This window comes from Gallinula chloropus (genome assembly GCF_964237585.1).
Source record: "Gallinula chloropus genome assembly, chromosome: 3".
Taxonomy (NCBI): Eukaryota; Metazoa; Chordata; class Aves; order Gruiformes; family Rallidae; genus Gallinula; species Gallinula chloropus.
The window spans coordinates 63606923-63626358 of record NC_140087.1 but is presented as its reverse complement, the minus strand read 5'-3'; the positions used below and the strand labels follow the sequence as shown (position 1 = coordinate 63626358).

The 19436-nt window shown below is 35.5% G+C and overlaps 1 protein-coding gene across 1 annotated transcript in view; it reads right to left on the bottom strand.

The window, feature by feature from the left end:
* Positions 1 to 19436, bottom strand: part of SPATA17 (spermatogenesis associated 17) — a gene marked incomplete at both ends in the record, with an annotated part of 89700 nt that overhangs the window by 55182 nt on the left and 15082 nt on the right. The window contains one exon of the mRNA XM_084261686.1: positions 16375 to 16478. Within this exon, the coding sequence (XP_084117812.1) occupies positions 16375 to 16478 (104 nt within the window). The remainder of the gene's footprint in view (positions 1 to 16374; positions 16479 to 19436) is intronic.

The window sequence follows — 19436 nt, the reverse complement described above, 5'->3', positions numbered from 1 at the left end:
GTTATTTAGAACACCACTAATGAAATCCCCCTCAAATAATGATAAAAAATATAAATTTGTATTACAGATGTAATGAGAATGGGACACAAAATGTTTCCCATTGTCATTAATCTGAATTTACCAGATTACTTTGAATGAATGATTAGTAATCATTGTTTGCTGAAATTAATTGTATTCTAAAATGCTTGTTGAAGTTCAATGCAATTCAGAATCGTTTCAAACAGTACTATCATCTAAGTCATCATGATACTTCCTGATTATCACATTCTCATTAATGTGTGATATGCCGTACCATAATCCATTTAAAAGCTTGAGGGTTTTGAGGCAGTTACAAATAATTTTCAACCTACTTTTTCAGTCCATGTATTTTGTCAGTTGTGCTAAAATATTTCTATTGTGCATTATACCACTTTGAACAGTGGTATAGAACATGCAGACAATTCTGTCTTGGGGATAATAGCTCCCAAGATAATTTGCTCCTGAGATGCAGATAAAAATAAATGGTATAAAGCAATCCAGACATTGCTTGCCTGGAAAGCATATATGTTTTAGCATAAACATAGATTTATTCTAAAGTTATTTGAACGTGAAACCTTCATCACTTTTACCATACTTTAAAGAACTCTGAATAGGAGCAACAAAAGCAGATAATCTAAAAGAAGTTATATTTTAATACACTATTTCACACATTAGCAGATTAATGCTAACACGTTATGCATTGTGTTGGCAGTTGCACTGTTACCATACAGGAAAATATCTATAAGTTTAAGGGACACCAAAGACATAAACTTAGACCCCCAAATAGAGTTAGGCTTCCAGACAGTTTACATGTAGATGTGTTCACTGAGAAGTTTCATGCTTGTGATACGTGTATGCCTGCCCAGAGAAAATAAATCCAAATTCTATCAAAGTGAATTAAAAATTGGTGGAAATTAAATGATGTTCGGATTAAACCCTAATGGTTCATGCCAGCCTTCTCTTTGTTCACATATAGCCTAGGTTCATTGAACAATAGTAAGACATCTTTTCTTGGCACTATATGACACTATGAATACCAGATATAATGCGTGATACTCTGTGGAATCCAAACTAAATTTGCTCCAGGTTGAACCTTTCATGGTTCAATGTGAAGTGGGACAACTGAATATGGGTAAATTGTTTCGCGTGCATTTCTAAAGCTTCACCAAACTCTCTCAGAGACAGTTATGTAAATGTAAAATATGTTTTAGGTTAATAACCTTGTTCTATTTTTATAAATGATCTGTCTGTTGCATGCTTCATAGTTGGAACAGTACTGCTTATTAAGCTGTGGTAACTGCAAAAAACAGGTAATTTTTTTAGCATATAATCTTTTAATTGTCTTAAATATTATTCCAGTATATTAACAGCATCTACTGAATCTTTGTACAAATACAGCTTCCTGTGTAAGCTGAGTCCAGAGTTTCTCTCATACAGAGTTTTAGCTCTTTGTAGAGAAATATGTGTAAGGTTTGCCAAATGTAGTATCTTATCATGATATGAAAATTGTTCATGAAATCAGAAGAGTATCAATGTTAATTAGCACAAATTTAGGGTGCATTCTTTTGTTAAAAGATGAATATATGTTTTCTTTGTGATAGGGAATGTTTTGTGTAATGGAAAACAGGCATAGGATTATCAATGTATACATTCAAAGTCAACAATTAACAATTATCTTGTTTAAAAAATCTGTGAAGTAGCTATTGATTTCTTAATGATAGAATTATTTGCTTTATATAGTTTGAAACGAAACAATTTTCATATGACAAGGTAACTTATTGTTATTCTGATAGTTCATTATGCAGTAGTCAGTGGTGTTGGTTCCAGCTATGAGATGCAAATTCAGTTGACAGTGCTCCTGCTGTCTGTATAAAGGTTAAAAATACACATATAATATTGTTCCTGGCACTTTTGGAAAGGTCTTCAAGTGATGATTTCAGCAATATAAGGATTTTCATAATTCTGCATAGAACTGCATCATTTTACAAATTCACACTGACCTACATTTATTGAACTTCATTGAAGTCTTGCATTCTGTTCGCATTTTCACTCACATTCTGTGGTCCTTTAACCAGATAACTATAAAATTATATTAATGAAAGTAAAGGGCACCTGAGAAAATCAGTAATTAGTATAGTTGCCTGGAGTACCCAGAAAGAGTATGAAGTTATTGTGACTTTAAAGTGTTCAGACCCCAAATCATAAAATTCATGCAACTTAGGCAGTAGCCAACCTTAGCAGAAAAGGAGGTAACCTAAATTGATTTTTACCTTCCTGACTATATATCATCCACCCCGCTCAAAGAGAGAATATGGAAGTGAAAACGAAATTAGTTAGACAATGCTTTTGGTACACCACTGCATGCCATTGGATTTCACATTACACTGGTGTAGGTGAGAATGGAATATGACCTGCCATGCTAATATCATTTAAACTAATCTATTATATTTGGGGGAAAAAATGAAGTATATGTATATAGTAGCGTACAGTGTAAAAATAGTTTAGCGAGCTCTGTACTTTAAAGGCATAGTTTTAACATAATGCACGTACCGCATACTCATTTTAGCTATATGCCATTGGACAGCTTGATCATCCTTGACTTTTTAATGAATGTGTTCAGATTTACTGAGCAGAATAGAAGAGCTCTGTAAGCCCCTTGCTCCTCTCCACCATGATGCATAATCCTATGTGTATCCTAACAGAGTCCCTTGACCAAAATGTTTGATCTCAAGTTGCAATGAAACAGATGCTCAAAGAGGCAGCCAGTTTTTAGTGGCATGAGATATTTTACTGCTGAGACCAATCACATATGGGTGTCCAAAATTCATAACTTTAAACGTGAATATTTACAACAATCTATCCAATAACTTAATCATGACACTCTCTTAAAAATCTGGAGAAACAGTACTGCTCTGTGAACAGGAACCTAATGAGTCCTGAGAGTGAAAAAAAATTCAATAAAGCTAACATGTAAGAACACAAAGAACCCTGGATAGTTTCTATTATTACTAATTTTACAGAAATAAATTTATAGCACCTTAAAATCCCATTATAATTTCTGCATAGTAGAACATACTCTGCCTATCTTTCATTAATCACGTAAGTGTACACTGCCAATGGAATTAAGCGACATACCAGTTCAACTGTCAAGGTCCGCAATGTGATCAATATACTACGCAGGAAATGTGATGAACATAGCGGTGAAGGGCATACAGTGAATGAATACCTCGTGCAGATCAGGAGATCAGGACACAGCATGTACCAGACAATAAGAAAGAACAGACTGATGGTATCCTCCTTTATCCTTCCGATTTTCACTGCTTTACTTACTCAAGAGAGTGCAACAGCTTTTCAAAATAGTGGTTGCAGAGACAGTTTATAACTAAAAAGGGAGTATTTTCCTTAATCTTTTATACAGAATCTTCTAATTAAACTTTCAAGAAAAACTTACACAGAATTTTTCCTCACACCTACTTAAAAAATACTTTCTTGTAATATATAAACTTTTCAAATTATTATATTTTCTAGAAACATGCAAACTTGTTGGTCCAAATATTTTTCCCTTGTTCATATAAATCCTTAAGCTGAATTTACTTCATAGTTGTTGCAGCACAAAATGCTGTGAAGTTAAAAGTAATTTCTGTAAAAGATACAATTTAAGTCATGACTTGTTAGCTTAACTATTTCAATTTAATTAAACTGTAGGACCTACCTATTATGGATGTAGTGTAAGAGTAACTACAACACTGAGGCTTCTGTTGGCTGAGTAACTGGATCCAAGTGTACTAGTTCAACTTTATGCTCAGGTCTATACTACTGTAGCTAAACATAACAGGAAAAATATTTCCACTTTGTGTCTGTTGGCAATTGACCCCTTCATGAAAAACTACCCTGACTGATTAGCTTAAACTGTGAAATCAGTGTCAGTACTACACTGCTAAGAGAGCAGTGGTTCTTAATTTTTCCAGCACTGTCCAGTGGATGTCTAACCACAGCCAAACAAATATCATTGAAAGTTTCCTAGTGAATGTCATGTGAAAGTATTCTTTTTTCACACTGCAGTTCCCAGAAGACTACATATGCCACCATCTACAGAGTAATATCTAAAGGAAAGCATACTACTATGTTTTGCTACAGTTAAGCTGTTCCCAGTACTAGAATGAACTCATTTAAGCTGTTATCTCCCTGCTGCAGTGCAGGACAATGTAGATATATCTGTATTCCTTTTACTTTAATATATGGTACTTGGCAACATTTACAATATTCAACATTATGTGATTTACAAAGCAAACATGACGTTGTAACTTCTAAAGGTCATCAGCTAAGTTGATTTTCCTTCTCATGGTATTATGAAACAATATGACCAAGGTTTACTGATTGACTTGCATTTTTCACTTACTTTCATATAAAAGTCTACATACATTTGCAAATAAAATGGTACACTTTGTTCACATTAAATGGGTTTTACAATGGCAAGGCAGGGAGAGCTTTTATGTATTGACCTATTACATATACCAGAGGAGTAATACCAAACCTCACAACTTCATAGTGATTGTCACAGTACTTGATGGGTTTTCTCAAATTCCATACCCACAGAACAGTGTTACCTCTTGAGCATCTATGATGTCACTTTTAATGAACCAAATGTAATACTTTGGGAGAAATCTGTCCATTTCTAAATACTACAGTGCTGCTTGTAAGTATGCAATTTCATAGCAGTGGCTCATTACCAAACTGAAATTGTCAACTAAATCCCAGTTTCCAGGAGTGCCGGAAAACACAAAAAGGCACTTTTTAGCCCAGCATGTGAGAAATTACACTCAGAATTAAAGTTTTTCTGAAATTTGGGTTCTACCATATAAACCAGACTACATTTAATTATTTATAGATTTAGGATTCCAATTATTCAGGCCTGAAGAGTACATCCAACATTTAGATTTTAGCGTCTATACATAGGCGCATAATTTTCTGATCTAGATATTGGATCCCTTCAAGAATAGGTAAACACAATGCTAGATGGTGATGAGCCCTTCCACCAAGTACAAGTATGCTAATGAGTGCTGCATCATTTTGGGTGTCATGCAGCTGAAACATCAAATTAGTTTGCTAGGTGAGGCTTTTAACCTTTTGCAAGCAGCAAGTTAATAGAATAGCCTATTTGGAGAAAAGAGATAGAAAATGTTTTCTCTTTAAATGCTTTGTTGTGTTGATTTGGTTGGAAGGCAGTAAGATCTATGAAGTTCAAGGTAAAACAGGGAGATTTAGCTTCACTGTTAAGGTGTGGTTTTGTGTGTCAAGGTTGGGGGGAGCTGGCAGTGGGGGTGCTGCCGGGGTAGCTTCTACAAACAGTTGCTAGAAGCTTCCCTTAGACCTGACAAAGCAAATACCAGCTGGGCTCAAGGATGGACCTGTCACTGACCAAGGCCGAGCCAACCAGTGACAGTGATAGCACCTCTGTGTGTATTTAAGAGGGGGGAAGAAAAACCCCAGAAGTGGCCATTTTTTGCTGACAGAGAAGGGAGTAAAATGTAGGAAACTTTGCAGACACTAAGGTCATTGAAGAAGTAGGGGGAGAGGCACTCCAGGTGTTGGAAGACAGATTCCCCTGCAGCTCATGAAAGATGATGGGGAGCAGAGATCCCATCTGCAGCCCATGAAGCACCTCACACTAGAGCAGGTGGAGACATCTGAAGGATGCTGTGACGTGGTAGAAGCCCATATTGGAGAAAGCTCCCAGCAGGATCTGCTGCCCATGGAGACAGAGGCCCATGACAGAGCAGGTTTGCTGGGGACTTGTGACTCTGGGGGGACCAGGCTGGAGCAGCCTGAGCCTGAGAGACAGATAGATTTTATGATTTAGGACTGCACCCCACAGAAGTGACCCACACTGGGGCAGCTGGTGAAGAGATGAAACCTGTTGGTTAAGGACTCACGTTAAAGAAGTTCACGAAAGACTGTCTCCCTTGCGGGGGGAGGGGTGTTAAACCACCACATAATGGTTTAATTGTTTAATTCCTACAAGGTGAAGAGTCTGAAAAATTGGAACCAGGGATAATAATAAGTAAAGGTTTTGCACAGCTTAAAATCATATACTATGAGGAACCGTGGCTTTTAAAGGGGGTATTCTGAGTAGGATTCATTGAGATTAAGATCATTTATGACACTATGATTAAAATGTATATAAATCTGTGTATAAACTGAGAATACATGAAAAGAAAAAAGTGTTATTTTTTAATTTCTGATGTGCCATAATGCTAATAATAATTCTAATGCTAATAATAATTCTAATGCTGATAGTACTTTAAAATGTGTTTGAAAGTCTGTCCAAAATGGTCACAAAAATTATTTTAAGTAGAGAGGTAACATCTTGCAATGACCTCCACTTTTTATGTTTAGCACAAAGAATATCAGGTAGCTAGATTAACATTTGGATTCTGGATATTAAAGGAGCTTTTGGTCTAGTAGAGGAGGATATAATCAGAAGAAATGGTTCAAAGATAAAATCATACTACTGCAATGGGGAAATATGTGACGTACTTTGAACACCAAAACCTTTAACTCCTGGAGTAGAATACAACTGGTCTTTTCTATCTCTTGATGTTCTTAAATCCATACTAGATTTTTCAGGCAAAGCTTAATGGGTTTTTTATAAATAGTCTTATAAATTTGTTATTTTTGATTACTATTCGAGACTGTAAAAATAGAAGACAATCAGGTTTTCCATTTTTCTTTCTGATTGAGTACGTAGGAGAACTAACTCTTCTTAGGTAATAGAAGGGTCTATTTATAATGAACTGCAAAAACAAAAAATAATGAATAGAGGCTATTAATTCCTATTTCTTTTTAATCCTTATTTTTAATTTTAGATATTTTTCTATTAAAGCAAGCAAACAAAAAGATTATGAGACATTGTATACTGCTTTGCATGTTGTGCAATTCTATGATACTTCAGGAGATATCATTGGATACACCAATATAAAGGGAAGTAGTATAATTTTCCACCAGAAAACCATCTGCAATGTCAAAGAAAGATCAATAAGCCTACACATCCTCAGTCAAAAAGGAAATCATGAATTTTCAAAAATGCAATTCATGGATAAACACTTCTATAAACAAAACAAAACACAGTTGTGGTGAGGCTCTTTTTAAAGGTCTTCACCACTCTATTTCTCCAACATAAATGAGAAATGCACTCTAGCCTCAAAAGCCTTCCATAGGGTAAGGTAGTGCCAAATAACATGTTACATAGCATGGTCTTCCATAATACTCCTGCTATCTCTGGGCATATTGTTAAATTGTGAGGTATGGTACTTATAGTTAATAAAGAGTTATAAGGTACTTGTGCAGCTATTGTCAATTTTGTAGTTGCCCTCACACACAGCACGTTACATTCTGACAAAAGAAACCCAAAAGTGTGTGATGTTAAATCAAATGGACTGTTGTGAATCAATTAAAAAAAATGACACATGTCTATTTTCCTTTGGAGGTTTTTTTTGAGAACTCAAAAATAAGCTATATTCAGCATGTTCTGGAAAAACTGTAGGTGTAAATTAAGTACTCACTGATGTATCTGTAGATAAACTCATGTATGAGCTAGAATATTCAGATAGCACAGAGCAAGCCTAGTTACATGATTGTATATATACAAATTGCTTTTACAAATAAAATATTTTCTAATGTAACACATAAATTCATGCATTTAAATTTTATGCTTCATTATTAAACTGAAAATTGCACACCAAAAAGAACCATCACCTTGTTTAAATGACAAAAGAACTGTGTTAAGCGAGTTGAGTAAATGGCACATAAAATTTGTCATACTTCTAATGACCTAAACAGCTGAAATTACTAGCTCTCCAAAAGGCACATGAAAAATATTTATATACTTTTTCATGAGTCTCTAGTTTTCAAGTGGTAGAGCTTTTCCCTGATAACCTAGTATAGCTTGTATATAGATGGCCTGTCATGTCTTTACAATTAGATAAAAACAGAACTGCTATAATTTAATCAGTTACAACCTGAAAATTATATTTTGAAAATCAAGTTTATTAATATGTAATCTTTAGGTAATCATATTTATCCTCCTAATTTACACAATATTTATGATACTCTACATGTCCTTGAAATAGGGAACAGGGACACTACACTATGAAAAAGTGGCCTAGCTGCTGGAGTTCATAAATTTTGTTCAGCTTTGGATGAGTTCAAAGAATTGCCATGTAAGAAAAGCCTTACAGAGGGAATTTATCTGATTATGGCAGTAATAATTACCCAGCTGTTTATTGCAGATAGAGAAATAATTCATGTAGGCAATAGGCCGTGGTGGCAATGACACTCCGCATTTAGTAAATATGCAAACTGTTCACTTCTAATTAACCAAGCTAGAGGATGCCCTTATTAAATGTATAAACTAAAAGTGCCTTCCTGACAAGTGATGAATTGTTACATTGCACAAACTCTTGCCACAGAATTACTGGAGTGAACTTGGGGCTTAACTTCATTAAGAGATCTTGTGGGATAGTTAAATGAGGATGGACAGCATAACAAGACCTACCTGACAGTCAATGATATGTTAGAGCTTAATGAAACTGCACCTCTTCCCCTTTTCTACTTATTTTACAGTGAAGATCCTACTTCAGACAAAATATAAGACTGTGATGTTTGTCTATAGAAGATGCTAAGATTAGTCAGTCTTTTGTCCACAGAAAATGTTTTGTGAGCTGTCAATAATTCTAACAGACCTATTTCAAATAAAAGAATCTATCCAGACCAATGTCTTCAAAGCTTCAGGTATAAAACCATTGTATGCTACAATACTGTGCTGTCACACCTGTTTTATTCTACTTCACCAAAAATGATCAGCTACACTACAGATTATTTGGTCCAATGAGTGAATGCAAAGACCTCAAATTTCTTTCTATGCACTCAGATTAAAAAAATCCCTTTGGATACAGGCAAAATAAAGCTTAATCTATTACTCCTAATGGTCTGATTAATGCTATAGAAAAACCATGAGAAGATATAGCCTCCATATTTTTAAAAAAGTTACTTATGGTATTCTTGTTTATCTGAAAAATTATCTTGTTTGTCTGAAAAATTACACAAAACCAGCTAAAACATGGTAAGGCTGCTTTCACCACTTGCTGAATAGCAATAGAATAGAATAAGGCACATGAGGTATGTCTAGCTTAATTTGCATTGGAAATTCAGCTTACTCTGTAAACATAATGGTTCCTACCTTAACCTCATTGCATTCAGAAAGTGTTTTTCTATGGAGTTAAAACAGGGTATTACCTGTTCTATAGCGTTAATAAATTCGTTTCAATTTCATGATAAAACCAAAAGACAAAACGTCCATCTAAATCGTCATTTTGCAAAATGCATTATTAAAAGGCTACAGTTATATAACCATATAAGCTATATAAAGGCATATATGTAAATGATACTGTGCTAATGTGTGTAAAGGTAATCAAAGAGAAAACCTAAAAATGGACTGACTTGCCAAAGAGGTTTTTTTATGCTTGGAATCTGTAAAGAAATCTGGATCTGGATTTATGGACAACACTTTTAAGAAGGAAAAACAATTGCAAAATACATGACTGCACAGTATATTTTAATCAGATGTGACTGTCTTTAAAATGTATTCTTTTCTAGCTTTTCTCTGATCTAAATCCCATACAAGCTTAATATTGTTCAATGGAAATTAAGTCCAGCCACGAAGAATCAACTCATTTCTTGTCTCTTACTCATCCATAGCAGGTTTGTAGTTATGGAAGTATGCTGTGATCCTCAGTGGATTAGAGTTTTAAGTTTCCTATAAGATCTAGCAGTTACACCTAAAATCCTCTGGAAAAGGCATAGATGTCTCAAATTACACACACTAGCACTCAAAATTAATATTCAAATCTGAGAAAGCATATTTGGCACTTGCCTCTATTTCTATGGCTAGCAAAGATAGTTGCCAATATAAGTTTATATTCAGAAAAATTAAAGAATTAAATAAATTAAAAAACATCACATATTTCCTCTACATATCTTAGAAGACAAGGAAAAGAATATGGGCTAAAGATAAATTAGTTAATTAAGCATCAAGTGAAAGTCAACATTACAAAAATGAGTTTTTTATTGTTGCAAGAATTTCAAGGAGCTGTCTGAAAGGCTTTGGCACTAATTGAAAATAAGACTACAGAATCAATTGCTTCTGCAGTCAATGAGGAGGAACATTTTAAGTGAATTATAAGACAATATATACATTCTTCAAAACACTTTGACACTTGTAGAAATGGCCAGCACCTGGACTTCTCTTTATCAGAAAGGAAGGGACAGATGGAGAGTGAGGAAGTTCTCTTCATATTACTGTGACAACAGATGATTTATTTCAAGCCCACTTCATGAAAAATGGTAACACCTCAAAAGTTTTAAGAAGCAATGGGCTTATCATGTTAAAAGTAAATAGACCTCAGTAATGCTCTAGTAATCAAGAATAAGATAGATACTCCTACTTTTTTCAGTACTACATGCTCGTGACTATTTGCAGAAAATCTAAACATTGGATCAGGTCACCAGCAACATGCAGTAGTACTGTATTTCACTGTTCAGTCCAGTGGAGGACTACACAGATGATTAAAGGACTGAGCATCTCCCCTACAAGGATAGGCTGAATTAACTGGGGCCGTTCAGCCTTGAGAAAAGAAGGTTAAGATGGGATCTTATTAATGTTTATAAATACCTAAAGTGTGGGACACAGGGAAATGTCCGTCCTCCTTTCAATGGTCTGCAGAGACAGAACAAGGGGCAATGGCTTCATGTTGGAGCACAGGAAGTTCCACACCAATATGAGGAAGAGCTTTTTCACAGTGAGGGTGACAGAACCCTGGCAGAGGTTGCCCAGGGGAGTTGTTGAGTCTCCTTCTTTGGAGACATTCAAGACCCATCTGGATGCCTACCTGTGCAACCTGTTCTAGGGAACCTGCTTTGGTTGGACCCGATGATCTCTTGAGGTCCCGTCCAACCCCTACGATTCTGTGATTATAAAAATTAGACTGCACAAAGGATTCATGAATATACATATTGCCAAGGAAGTGATTTTTATCTCTGTATTATCTATTTCCCTGACATTTCTTAAAGACCAAAAGGCTTAAATAATGACTGTGATACTAAATCTGCTGACAGAACAGTTAGTCAAACATGTATGAAAGTCACAGACTCTTCAGGGCCACTCTCAAGTCCTTTTAACCAGTAAAGCCAATGACAGTGGAATGAAGAATTTGGTGTCAATCCTCTCAGTGTGTGAAATTCCCAATTTACAATCCTAAAAGTGTTTACATAAGCTCTGATGCTTGCTACAGCTAGACTCAGGTTTTAGTTTGCTACATTTAAGTCAATGTTTATTCAATAACTATGAAAGCTAAACCACCTGCCTTGATTACACAGGAACCCAAGTGCCAGTATTTTGCCACTGCTTTGTTAGCTTTCTGATACTGCTATCAGGGAAAAACTGAAATGGTGCCATTCATCAGTAATTGGAGCACTACATCCCAAAGTCTAATCTTGAGTTGCACACCTGACATATAGCAAAGTTGCTTTACTGTAGTTTAAAGGCCAGTGTTTAGGTAACCTTAGATAAAGAACTTCAAGTTAATCATACAGTTGGACAACTGATATAATCCATAAATTCTTCTTATGTAATGGCACCGGCACTCTAATTTAGGTGAATTGATGTCCAATTGTTTATCATGGATTGGAAACTGTGTCATGTGAAACAAAATTCTAATGCATCACATGGAGTCATAGCCTATGCTAACTGCTTTTGGCATCCTTCCCCTTGTAACCATTTTTACAGCTCTTAGAAATGCTAAGTACAGCTTTAAGAAAGCTTCAAATCAAGGTATTTCAGCTTAAAATTAAATATACTAAATTCACTGAGAAGTAATGGAATTTATTTTAATGTGTGCATCTAACCAACTAATCCAAATGTGCTGGTACTTATTTAAAACCAAATGGACACTATAGATGAAGACTTACTGCTAAAATCTAAACAGCAAAATTTTGTATAATAAATAATTATGAATATGTTTCCTACTTTGTTGCTTTTTTTAACTTCTAGGGACTCTACTGGGGATATCAGTAGCTATCACACCTATTGCGCAGTAGGAAGTAATGGGAATGCTGGAGAAAAAGCTAAAACCAGCAGTTATCTTTAGTTCATACAGAAAACAGTGCCTTAAGTTAGAATAAGCAGTCTGTTAAGTGAGTGCAAACTCACACACAATATGACTATTATTATTTAATTATATTTTAGGTCAATTTCTGTTAAATCAATTTCTGTTAAACTTAATTACATCTCTCTATGGCTTTAAACTAGGGCAGCTTCTATTAAGTTTAGTTTCTCCTGGGGTTTTCACAGTAAAGACAAATGATAAAGGTCTGGCTACTAAATGGAGTGAGCTATTAAATAAGGACGGCTTGTATTAAAGCCGAATGGTAAAGATGTGGCTACTCATTGAGAAAACATTAGTGTCATGGTTTTTTTTTTTTAAAAAAGAGGGCAAAGGAGAGGAGAGAAAGAAACAAACTGTGTTCAATAACTTATATAACACTGTTATAAGAAGCTAAAAGAATGTCCAAAGTTTCATGGCAACTTCCTCCAAAGTTTCTCTTAGAAACAAGCAAGTAGTAATTTGATACAGTCTAATACATAATTTAAGAGAAGAAAATGAAGCACAAACCCTGTTTCTGGACACCAAGAGGTAAAAAATGTATCTCAGAAAGACTTGCGATGTGATTTCAAGTAGTTCTTGATAGATAAAAATTCTGTCAGCAATATTAAAAAAATAAGACTGAGAACCATATATGCTAGTTCAGTTTAGAATAATTTCATAAATCCTGGAAAAAATACATTTTAAATAAGCCTTTAAAATTATAAACTTGTAGTGTGTACTTGGTTGCTGTTTTGCAGTGGGTGCTTTGTGGGGGTTCATTTGTTGGGTTTTGGTTTGTTGGGTTGGGTTTTTTGCAGGGAGGGGAGCAGACAGGGGGCTATACTGCTCTAGTGTTCTTAAAAATCAGTCTGTTACACTAGAGCGCTATTTGTGAAGAAACTTACTAGCACTGATGCTGTCCTAATGCATGCATTCTGATGGATACAGCAATATGACAAATAAGAAGAAAAACATATTACTTCATGTACCATGTTCGTGCTGTTTTGCAGTGTTCTGGAGATGTGAACACTCAAAGCCAGTGTAACCTGAGTCCACAAGTGTATTAGTTGCTGTGTGTGCCAACATGCAAAATTCTGTAATGCTGACGTTGGAATAAACCCCAGCTACTTCATAAATGCACTCCATCAATTTCAGGAAGTTCCTTCTGTTTTCACAATGAACAACTGCAATCATTTTATATAGATAAAAATGTTTATGAACAATGAGCTTATGCTATTTCATGTGTGATGTGATGGTTGATGAAAATATGCAGAGAATCTTGCCTCCATTTTGTTCAGAATTCCTCATAAGAAACACAGTGGGCCACCTTGGGGCCAATGTAGTTGGCAGCAACTTCGCCCAATGACAGGAAAAATCTGTTTGGCTGAGCGCCTACACCTGATCTTCACTAAACATCTGTTAGTTTTCATAAGAAAAATGTTGAAGATAATATACATATTAGTTTTCAAATGTGCCCCAGTAAAGAGATGACTGCAGCGATTCTTGATTGCACTTGAGCACTGATGCATTTTTAAAGCACAAATTATACCATCCAGTTGCTCAAAAGTTCGTTTTTAACTATTTTTAATCTGAAAGATGGATTTTTTTAACCTGAAACATAAATTTCTGTGAACTCTGGAAGGCAAAACTCAAATTAGCAGAATATCATAGAATCATAGAATCACAGAATGGCATGGGTTGGAAAGGACCACAAGGGTAATAGAGCCCCTGCCACAGGCAGGGCCAGTAACCTCCAGGCCTTGATCTACACAAAGTTGCCCAGCACCCCATCCAGCCTGGCCTTGAACACTTCCAGGGACAGGGCATCCACCACCTCTCTGGGCAGCCTATTCCAGCACCTCATCACTCTCAGTAAAAAACTTCCCCCTAATATCTAATCTAAACCTTCCTTCCTTTAGTTTTAACCCATTCCCCCTTGTCCTGCCAAGTTGAATCCACTCCTGTTTATACATTCCCTTCAGGTACTGGAAGGCTGTAATGAGGTCCCCCTGCAGCCTTCTCTTCTCCAAGCTGCACAAGCACAGCTTCCTCAGCCGCTCTTCGTAGCGGGGGTGCTCTGGCCCTCTAATCATCCCTGTGGCCCTCCTCTGAACCCTCTCCAACAGTTCTCCATCTTTCTTGTATTGTGGGCTCCAGACCTGGACACGGGACTCCAGATGGGGCCTCATGAGGGCAGAGTAGAGAGGGAAAATCACTTCCCTGTCCCTGCTGGCCACCCCTTTTCTGATGGAGCCCAGGAAACCATTGGCCTTGCGAGCTGCAAGAGCACACTGCTGGCTCATGTTAAGTTTCTCATCTACCAGAATCCCCAAGTCCTTCTCAGTAGTGCTACTCTCAAGGAGCTCTTCTCCCAGTCTGTATCCATATCTGGGATTCTTCCGGCCCACTATACCACTATATCAAATGCCAGGTAAGACCTCATACATACTAACTTTGACACATTTTGATGCACCTGAAGTCATATTGCTCACCTTACTTGTTAAACAGCATACAAGTATTTCTTCATTAAAATACCTTACCCAATGGATAGGCTTTTTGGCTTTTTATGACCTGGATCTAGAGAATTTGATGAGCACGTCAAAGTACTGCAAGATAAACACTTCTGTAGTCCAAAGTTAGATATACACAGAAGTGATCTATTGTGGGTGCGGGGAAATAAAATACAAAGCTCCCATCACTCTGTGTTCAGTACAGCAGGAATACCACTTGGTATCTTGTTTTGTTCACACACATCAAAGGTCAATTTAACTGACAAGTTATGAACTTTGTTCCAGGTTTAGGCAGGGAATGGAGAGTGATAGAACTGTTAAGAACAGAGTAGGTTGTGTTTCTGCAGTTCATCCAGTTACATTCATTAGACCAGAAAAGTTATATTTTCATTTACTTTCAAAGATTTAGTTTAGTCTTCCTTGGATTCTTCCTTTTCAAGTATGGAACATTTTTCCAGGATTTCAGAACAAGAAGGCACAGTTGAAGGTTTTTGAGTCTGCTTTTGCTGAGTTATGACCTAACTTTCTACATAGAATACATTTAAATGAATAGTAGTGAAAGACTAGAGGTAGTTGCTTGTATGTAACAATGTACTGCACAAGTTAGAATACTATGACTAAGAGGATGTGAGATCAGCTATATAAAAAATATAAATTAATAAGCAGCATCCAAAAAAGTTGGATAATTCATTCCTCCATATAAATCTTGCATATGCTGTTTTCTGTAGCAGTCTTCTGGCTGAATTGTCTTTGACATGTGATCTAGATGAGACTTCCAGAAATACTTTTTCACTAGACTCCCTTATGTTTCTACACTTCAGAAAGCAAAGGTTTGTCTTGGGCTTTCTGACCAGCAAAAACTAGATGGATTTTGTCAAATACCCTTTCACTTACAGTAAGAAAGTAATGATCATGGTCACACAATATTTTTTCTGTTTGTTTCAACTGCTATGTGAAGAAAAAGTCACAAATCAAGACATCACATGTGTTAGAGGGAAATAATAGCCTCTATTTTAGATAGCTTTCAACTTAAGTACAGGGAAAGACAAGGGACAGATAGGAGAAATAGAAGGAGAAAGTAGGAACGTTTAGCAACAGTTCTAGCCAGAAATCTAATAGACGAATTAATTTCTTCAGTACCTATGAAAACAGTGTGCTTCACCGTGTTCACACCAGTATCTTTCACAATATTCACAGTGTGGCTCATAAGGATAATCTAGCTCCCCAAATCTGTACTTTCGTTTCTTGCCAATAATCAATTTTCAAAATAAATTCTGAAAACAATTTTTTTTAAGTTTGTGTATACTGGAAAAAAAACCAATCTAGTTCAAGAAACTGTATCTAGGGCATAATAATATTTGAGTTCTGAACATAGATAGAGAGTCAAATACAGTTTTATTAATTTGGTCTAAATCCAGAGTATGTCTAATTAATTCAAAGAAATTAATCTGAATTCATAACTTTAAATAAGAACAAAATGTGGCACAATATTCACGAGCTTGGAATAAGGAGATTGATGACTGATATATATATATATGTATATTTGCTAATGGAGGGTATCCTACACTCAAAGAAGTAGTTTGATTAGTGCCATAAACTTTTTACAAATACAAGGAAATTAACAATTTACCACATGGATTTTTTACCTGACAATCTCATTATTCACAGAAATGGCTTCCAGATATTTCTTCAGTGCATAATAATTGTGGATATATTTCCGAACATAATAGCCTCGCCACCTTTTCTGAATCTAGAAGAAATAAATATTTGCTTAGTATATTTCAAATCAAAAGTTTGTATACATGTCAAATATCTGTTCTATTTCCCAAATAATATGATTTCCTTAAAAGTGATATTAAGTAGAAGCATCAATATGTTTCAGTGAAGAAAATGAGAAGATTCTTCAGTGTACGTGCAGAGAGTGTTTTTTTTTCTATTACACCAATGCTTCTCTTTCCAGAATCAAAGTGCAACATGGTAAGTGAGTGCAATACATGTGTTTGCGGTGTAGTGCTTTTTTTCTTATCTATCTCTTGTTTCAAAGAATCAAGAAAAATAAAATGTCATGATTTGATGCATTTCATTCAGGAAGAAGGCAAGGGAAGAACAGCTGCCTGTTGGCCATGCTATCAGTTAGCCTTTGCACTCAGTGACTTCGGAGTCTGTATCACCAAGTCTTGAGAGTACTCTTCCATAAAACAGGCTAAATTCTCTCTACTCCTTGCAGTGCAATTCTGTACCACAGTGATAACTGAAAAAGTTACTGACATTTTTCCACCCCCTGCCATTTCCTGAGCTGAAAACAGTAACTCACTGGAGCCATCTGTGAGCAGATTAACTAGATCAGGGTTGCTTTTCTTTTTCATACTTTGTTATCATTTTGCAATCACAAAAGCCAAAACTATTCTTTAAAGTAAAAAAATCTAGCATTTGGTCTCAACAGATAGCACCTTGTGCTACAGTTGTGACTATCTCTTTACTTGAGATTTCACAAGAGGGTATCACAGGAAAGCTTTAGGTAAGTCTTTGAGTGATGTGTCACCAAGGAAATCAACTGATGCACTATATCTATTAGGAATAAGAGGATATTCACTTTAAGTGTTAGTACACTCTTGTATTTCTGCTCTGTGCATTGCTGAGTACTTTTCTCAAATAAGAGTCTGAACTAATGAAAAAAGTATTTTCTTTTGCCTTTGTGGTGGTGTTCAGTTTCCATGATTTTTTGAATAAAACATGTTTGGACCTCTAGACATCATTATAATATGAATAAATAATAGTTATTTAAGCAGCTGAACATTGAACAAGAAAGGCTAAGCACTAGACATGCTTCTTTACATAGGTGATGATAAATTTTATACTCTTTGCAACTCTTTCTCATACACAGACTTATTGGGTTAAAAAGGGATAGAGGAAGAGCAAAGAATGAGTATGCCTTCAGAGATCTGGGATTAAGCAAAATCCGCTGCATGCGAATAAGGATTTTAGCTTTGTTTTTCTGTTTGGCTTCAAAATTTCTCAACAAGAGCAACTACTTGGCTCCCATATAGCTGTGTGCTCATTAATGTAGGATTATGGTCCCTTTGAAACTCTTTCTGACAGCCTTCACCTCACAGTTATAAAGGCAGAACTGGATATTTGTGGGTTAAAGCATCAAAACTCAAACTGAAAGACAAAAGACTTAAATTGTATAAAGTTATAATTATCTCCAGTGAGCACAGTATACCAATTAAATGCTTCATTCTACCTTTACACCTCTTTCTGTTTAGAATGACCTCACTGATTTCAACTGAATGAAAGGTAAGTAAGAAAAATTGCACCATGTCTCAAATTATTTTATGCTAGATTTCTGTTTCCCTAATACTGTATGTCAGAGATCACAAAACTGAAGACTAATCCAGTTGGAAGTGAACAATTTACAGAAAGCTTCTCCTGATGTTCATGTTTTCAATGTGAAAGTTCTCAATGTTTCCTTTTATAAGGAACTATAATGTGTTACAACTAAATTTCTTTTTAATTCCAAGGTGAACATTTAAAAAAATCTTGGGAAAAAAAGAGAGAAGTGTGTATGCCCTTCGAAATAATTAGCAAGTTTCAACAGTGATTGGTACAAAACAATTATTGTCATTGATCAGTACTGAACAGATAATTTTAAACAAAGTCATTGTGTGCTCAGCAGATTACAGCTTGTTAACGGGCAAGTTCTAAATGACCTCTTAAGCTAGTCAAATCAATGATGCATATTCCTCATTAAGTAACATCAAAATGTAAGTGGTCTTATAAATAATGTTTATTTTAAGCACTAAAACAAATGGCAAAACCTTGATATATCAAAAGCCATCTGGTCATGGAATTATTTTTTTCCATAGGATTACTTTTGTTGCTGAAAATTTATAGCAACCTTAAATATTTTTAGGAAGAGAACCATATCCTGACCTAGTACTCAAAACTGAAATTGATTAAAACAAGTTCTCTGATTTAATTATAAAAGGTGAAACTGATAGTTCTGGTTACAAGTAAATGCAATCCAGGGAAACAGTGATGTAGACTGACTTAAAAACTATGAGCAGGTGCACACCCTCAATAATACTTCAATTGCCAAAATTGAAAGTGCCTTTCTCATCAGTGACTGTAGACCAAAATAAATATTCTGATAATACTAGAAGTCAAAACTAAGTGATCTAATAGAAAAACATACACAAACATGGTTATATTTTCAGAACACTGAAGTATATTAATCATGACTTGAGCTCACAGTGTGGGAATATGAGGCACTTTCACCTTAGGAAACCTGCAGTCTGGCCACATATCTTCCATGCAGAAGCTCAACAGGCCTTATTCTCTATTGTCCTGGATCTTGGTTAGTTCTTCAAAAAATAGGTGACGGCAAAAAAAACCCCATTCAGTGTTTCAGAGCAGTAACATATTTAATCTGCTCTGCAGATATGGCTGCACAAGATTTTGATAGCGACTTGTATTCTGACATTTGCAACTAAATAAAGGTCTGTTCTGTTGTTTTCTACTGATTTAAATTCCCATTAAAGGACATGACTGAAAAAATGATACTTTGACGATTTATACCACCTAATGATTCAACATTATATTTCCATTACAAATGAATGGGAACACATTCAATTTCTTTTAAAAATGAAAGACCAAATGCAAAACTACATTTGAGTAGAATACATAATTACCTCTGAAATTTGGTGTT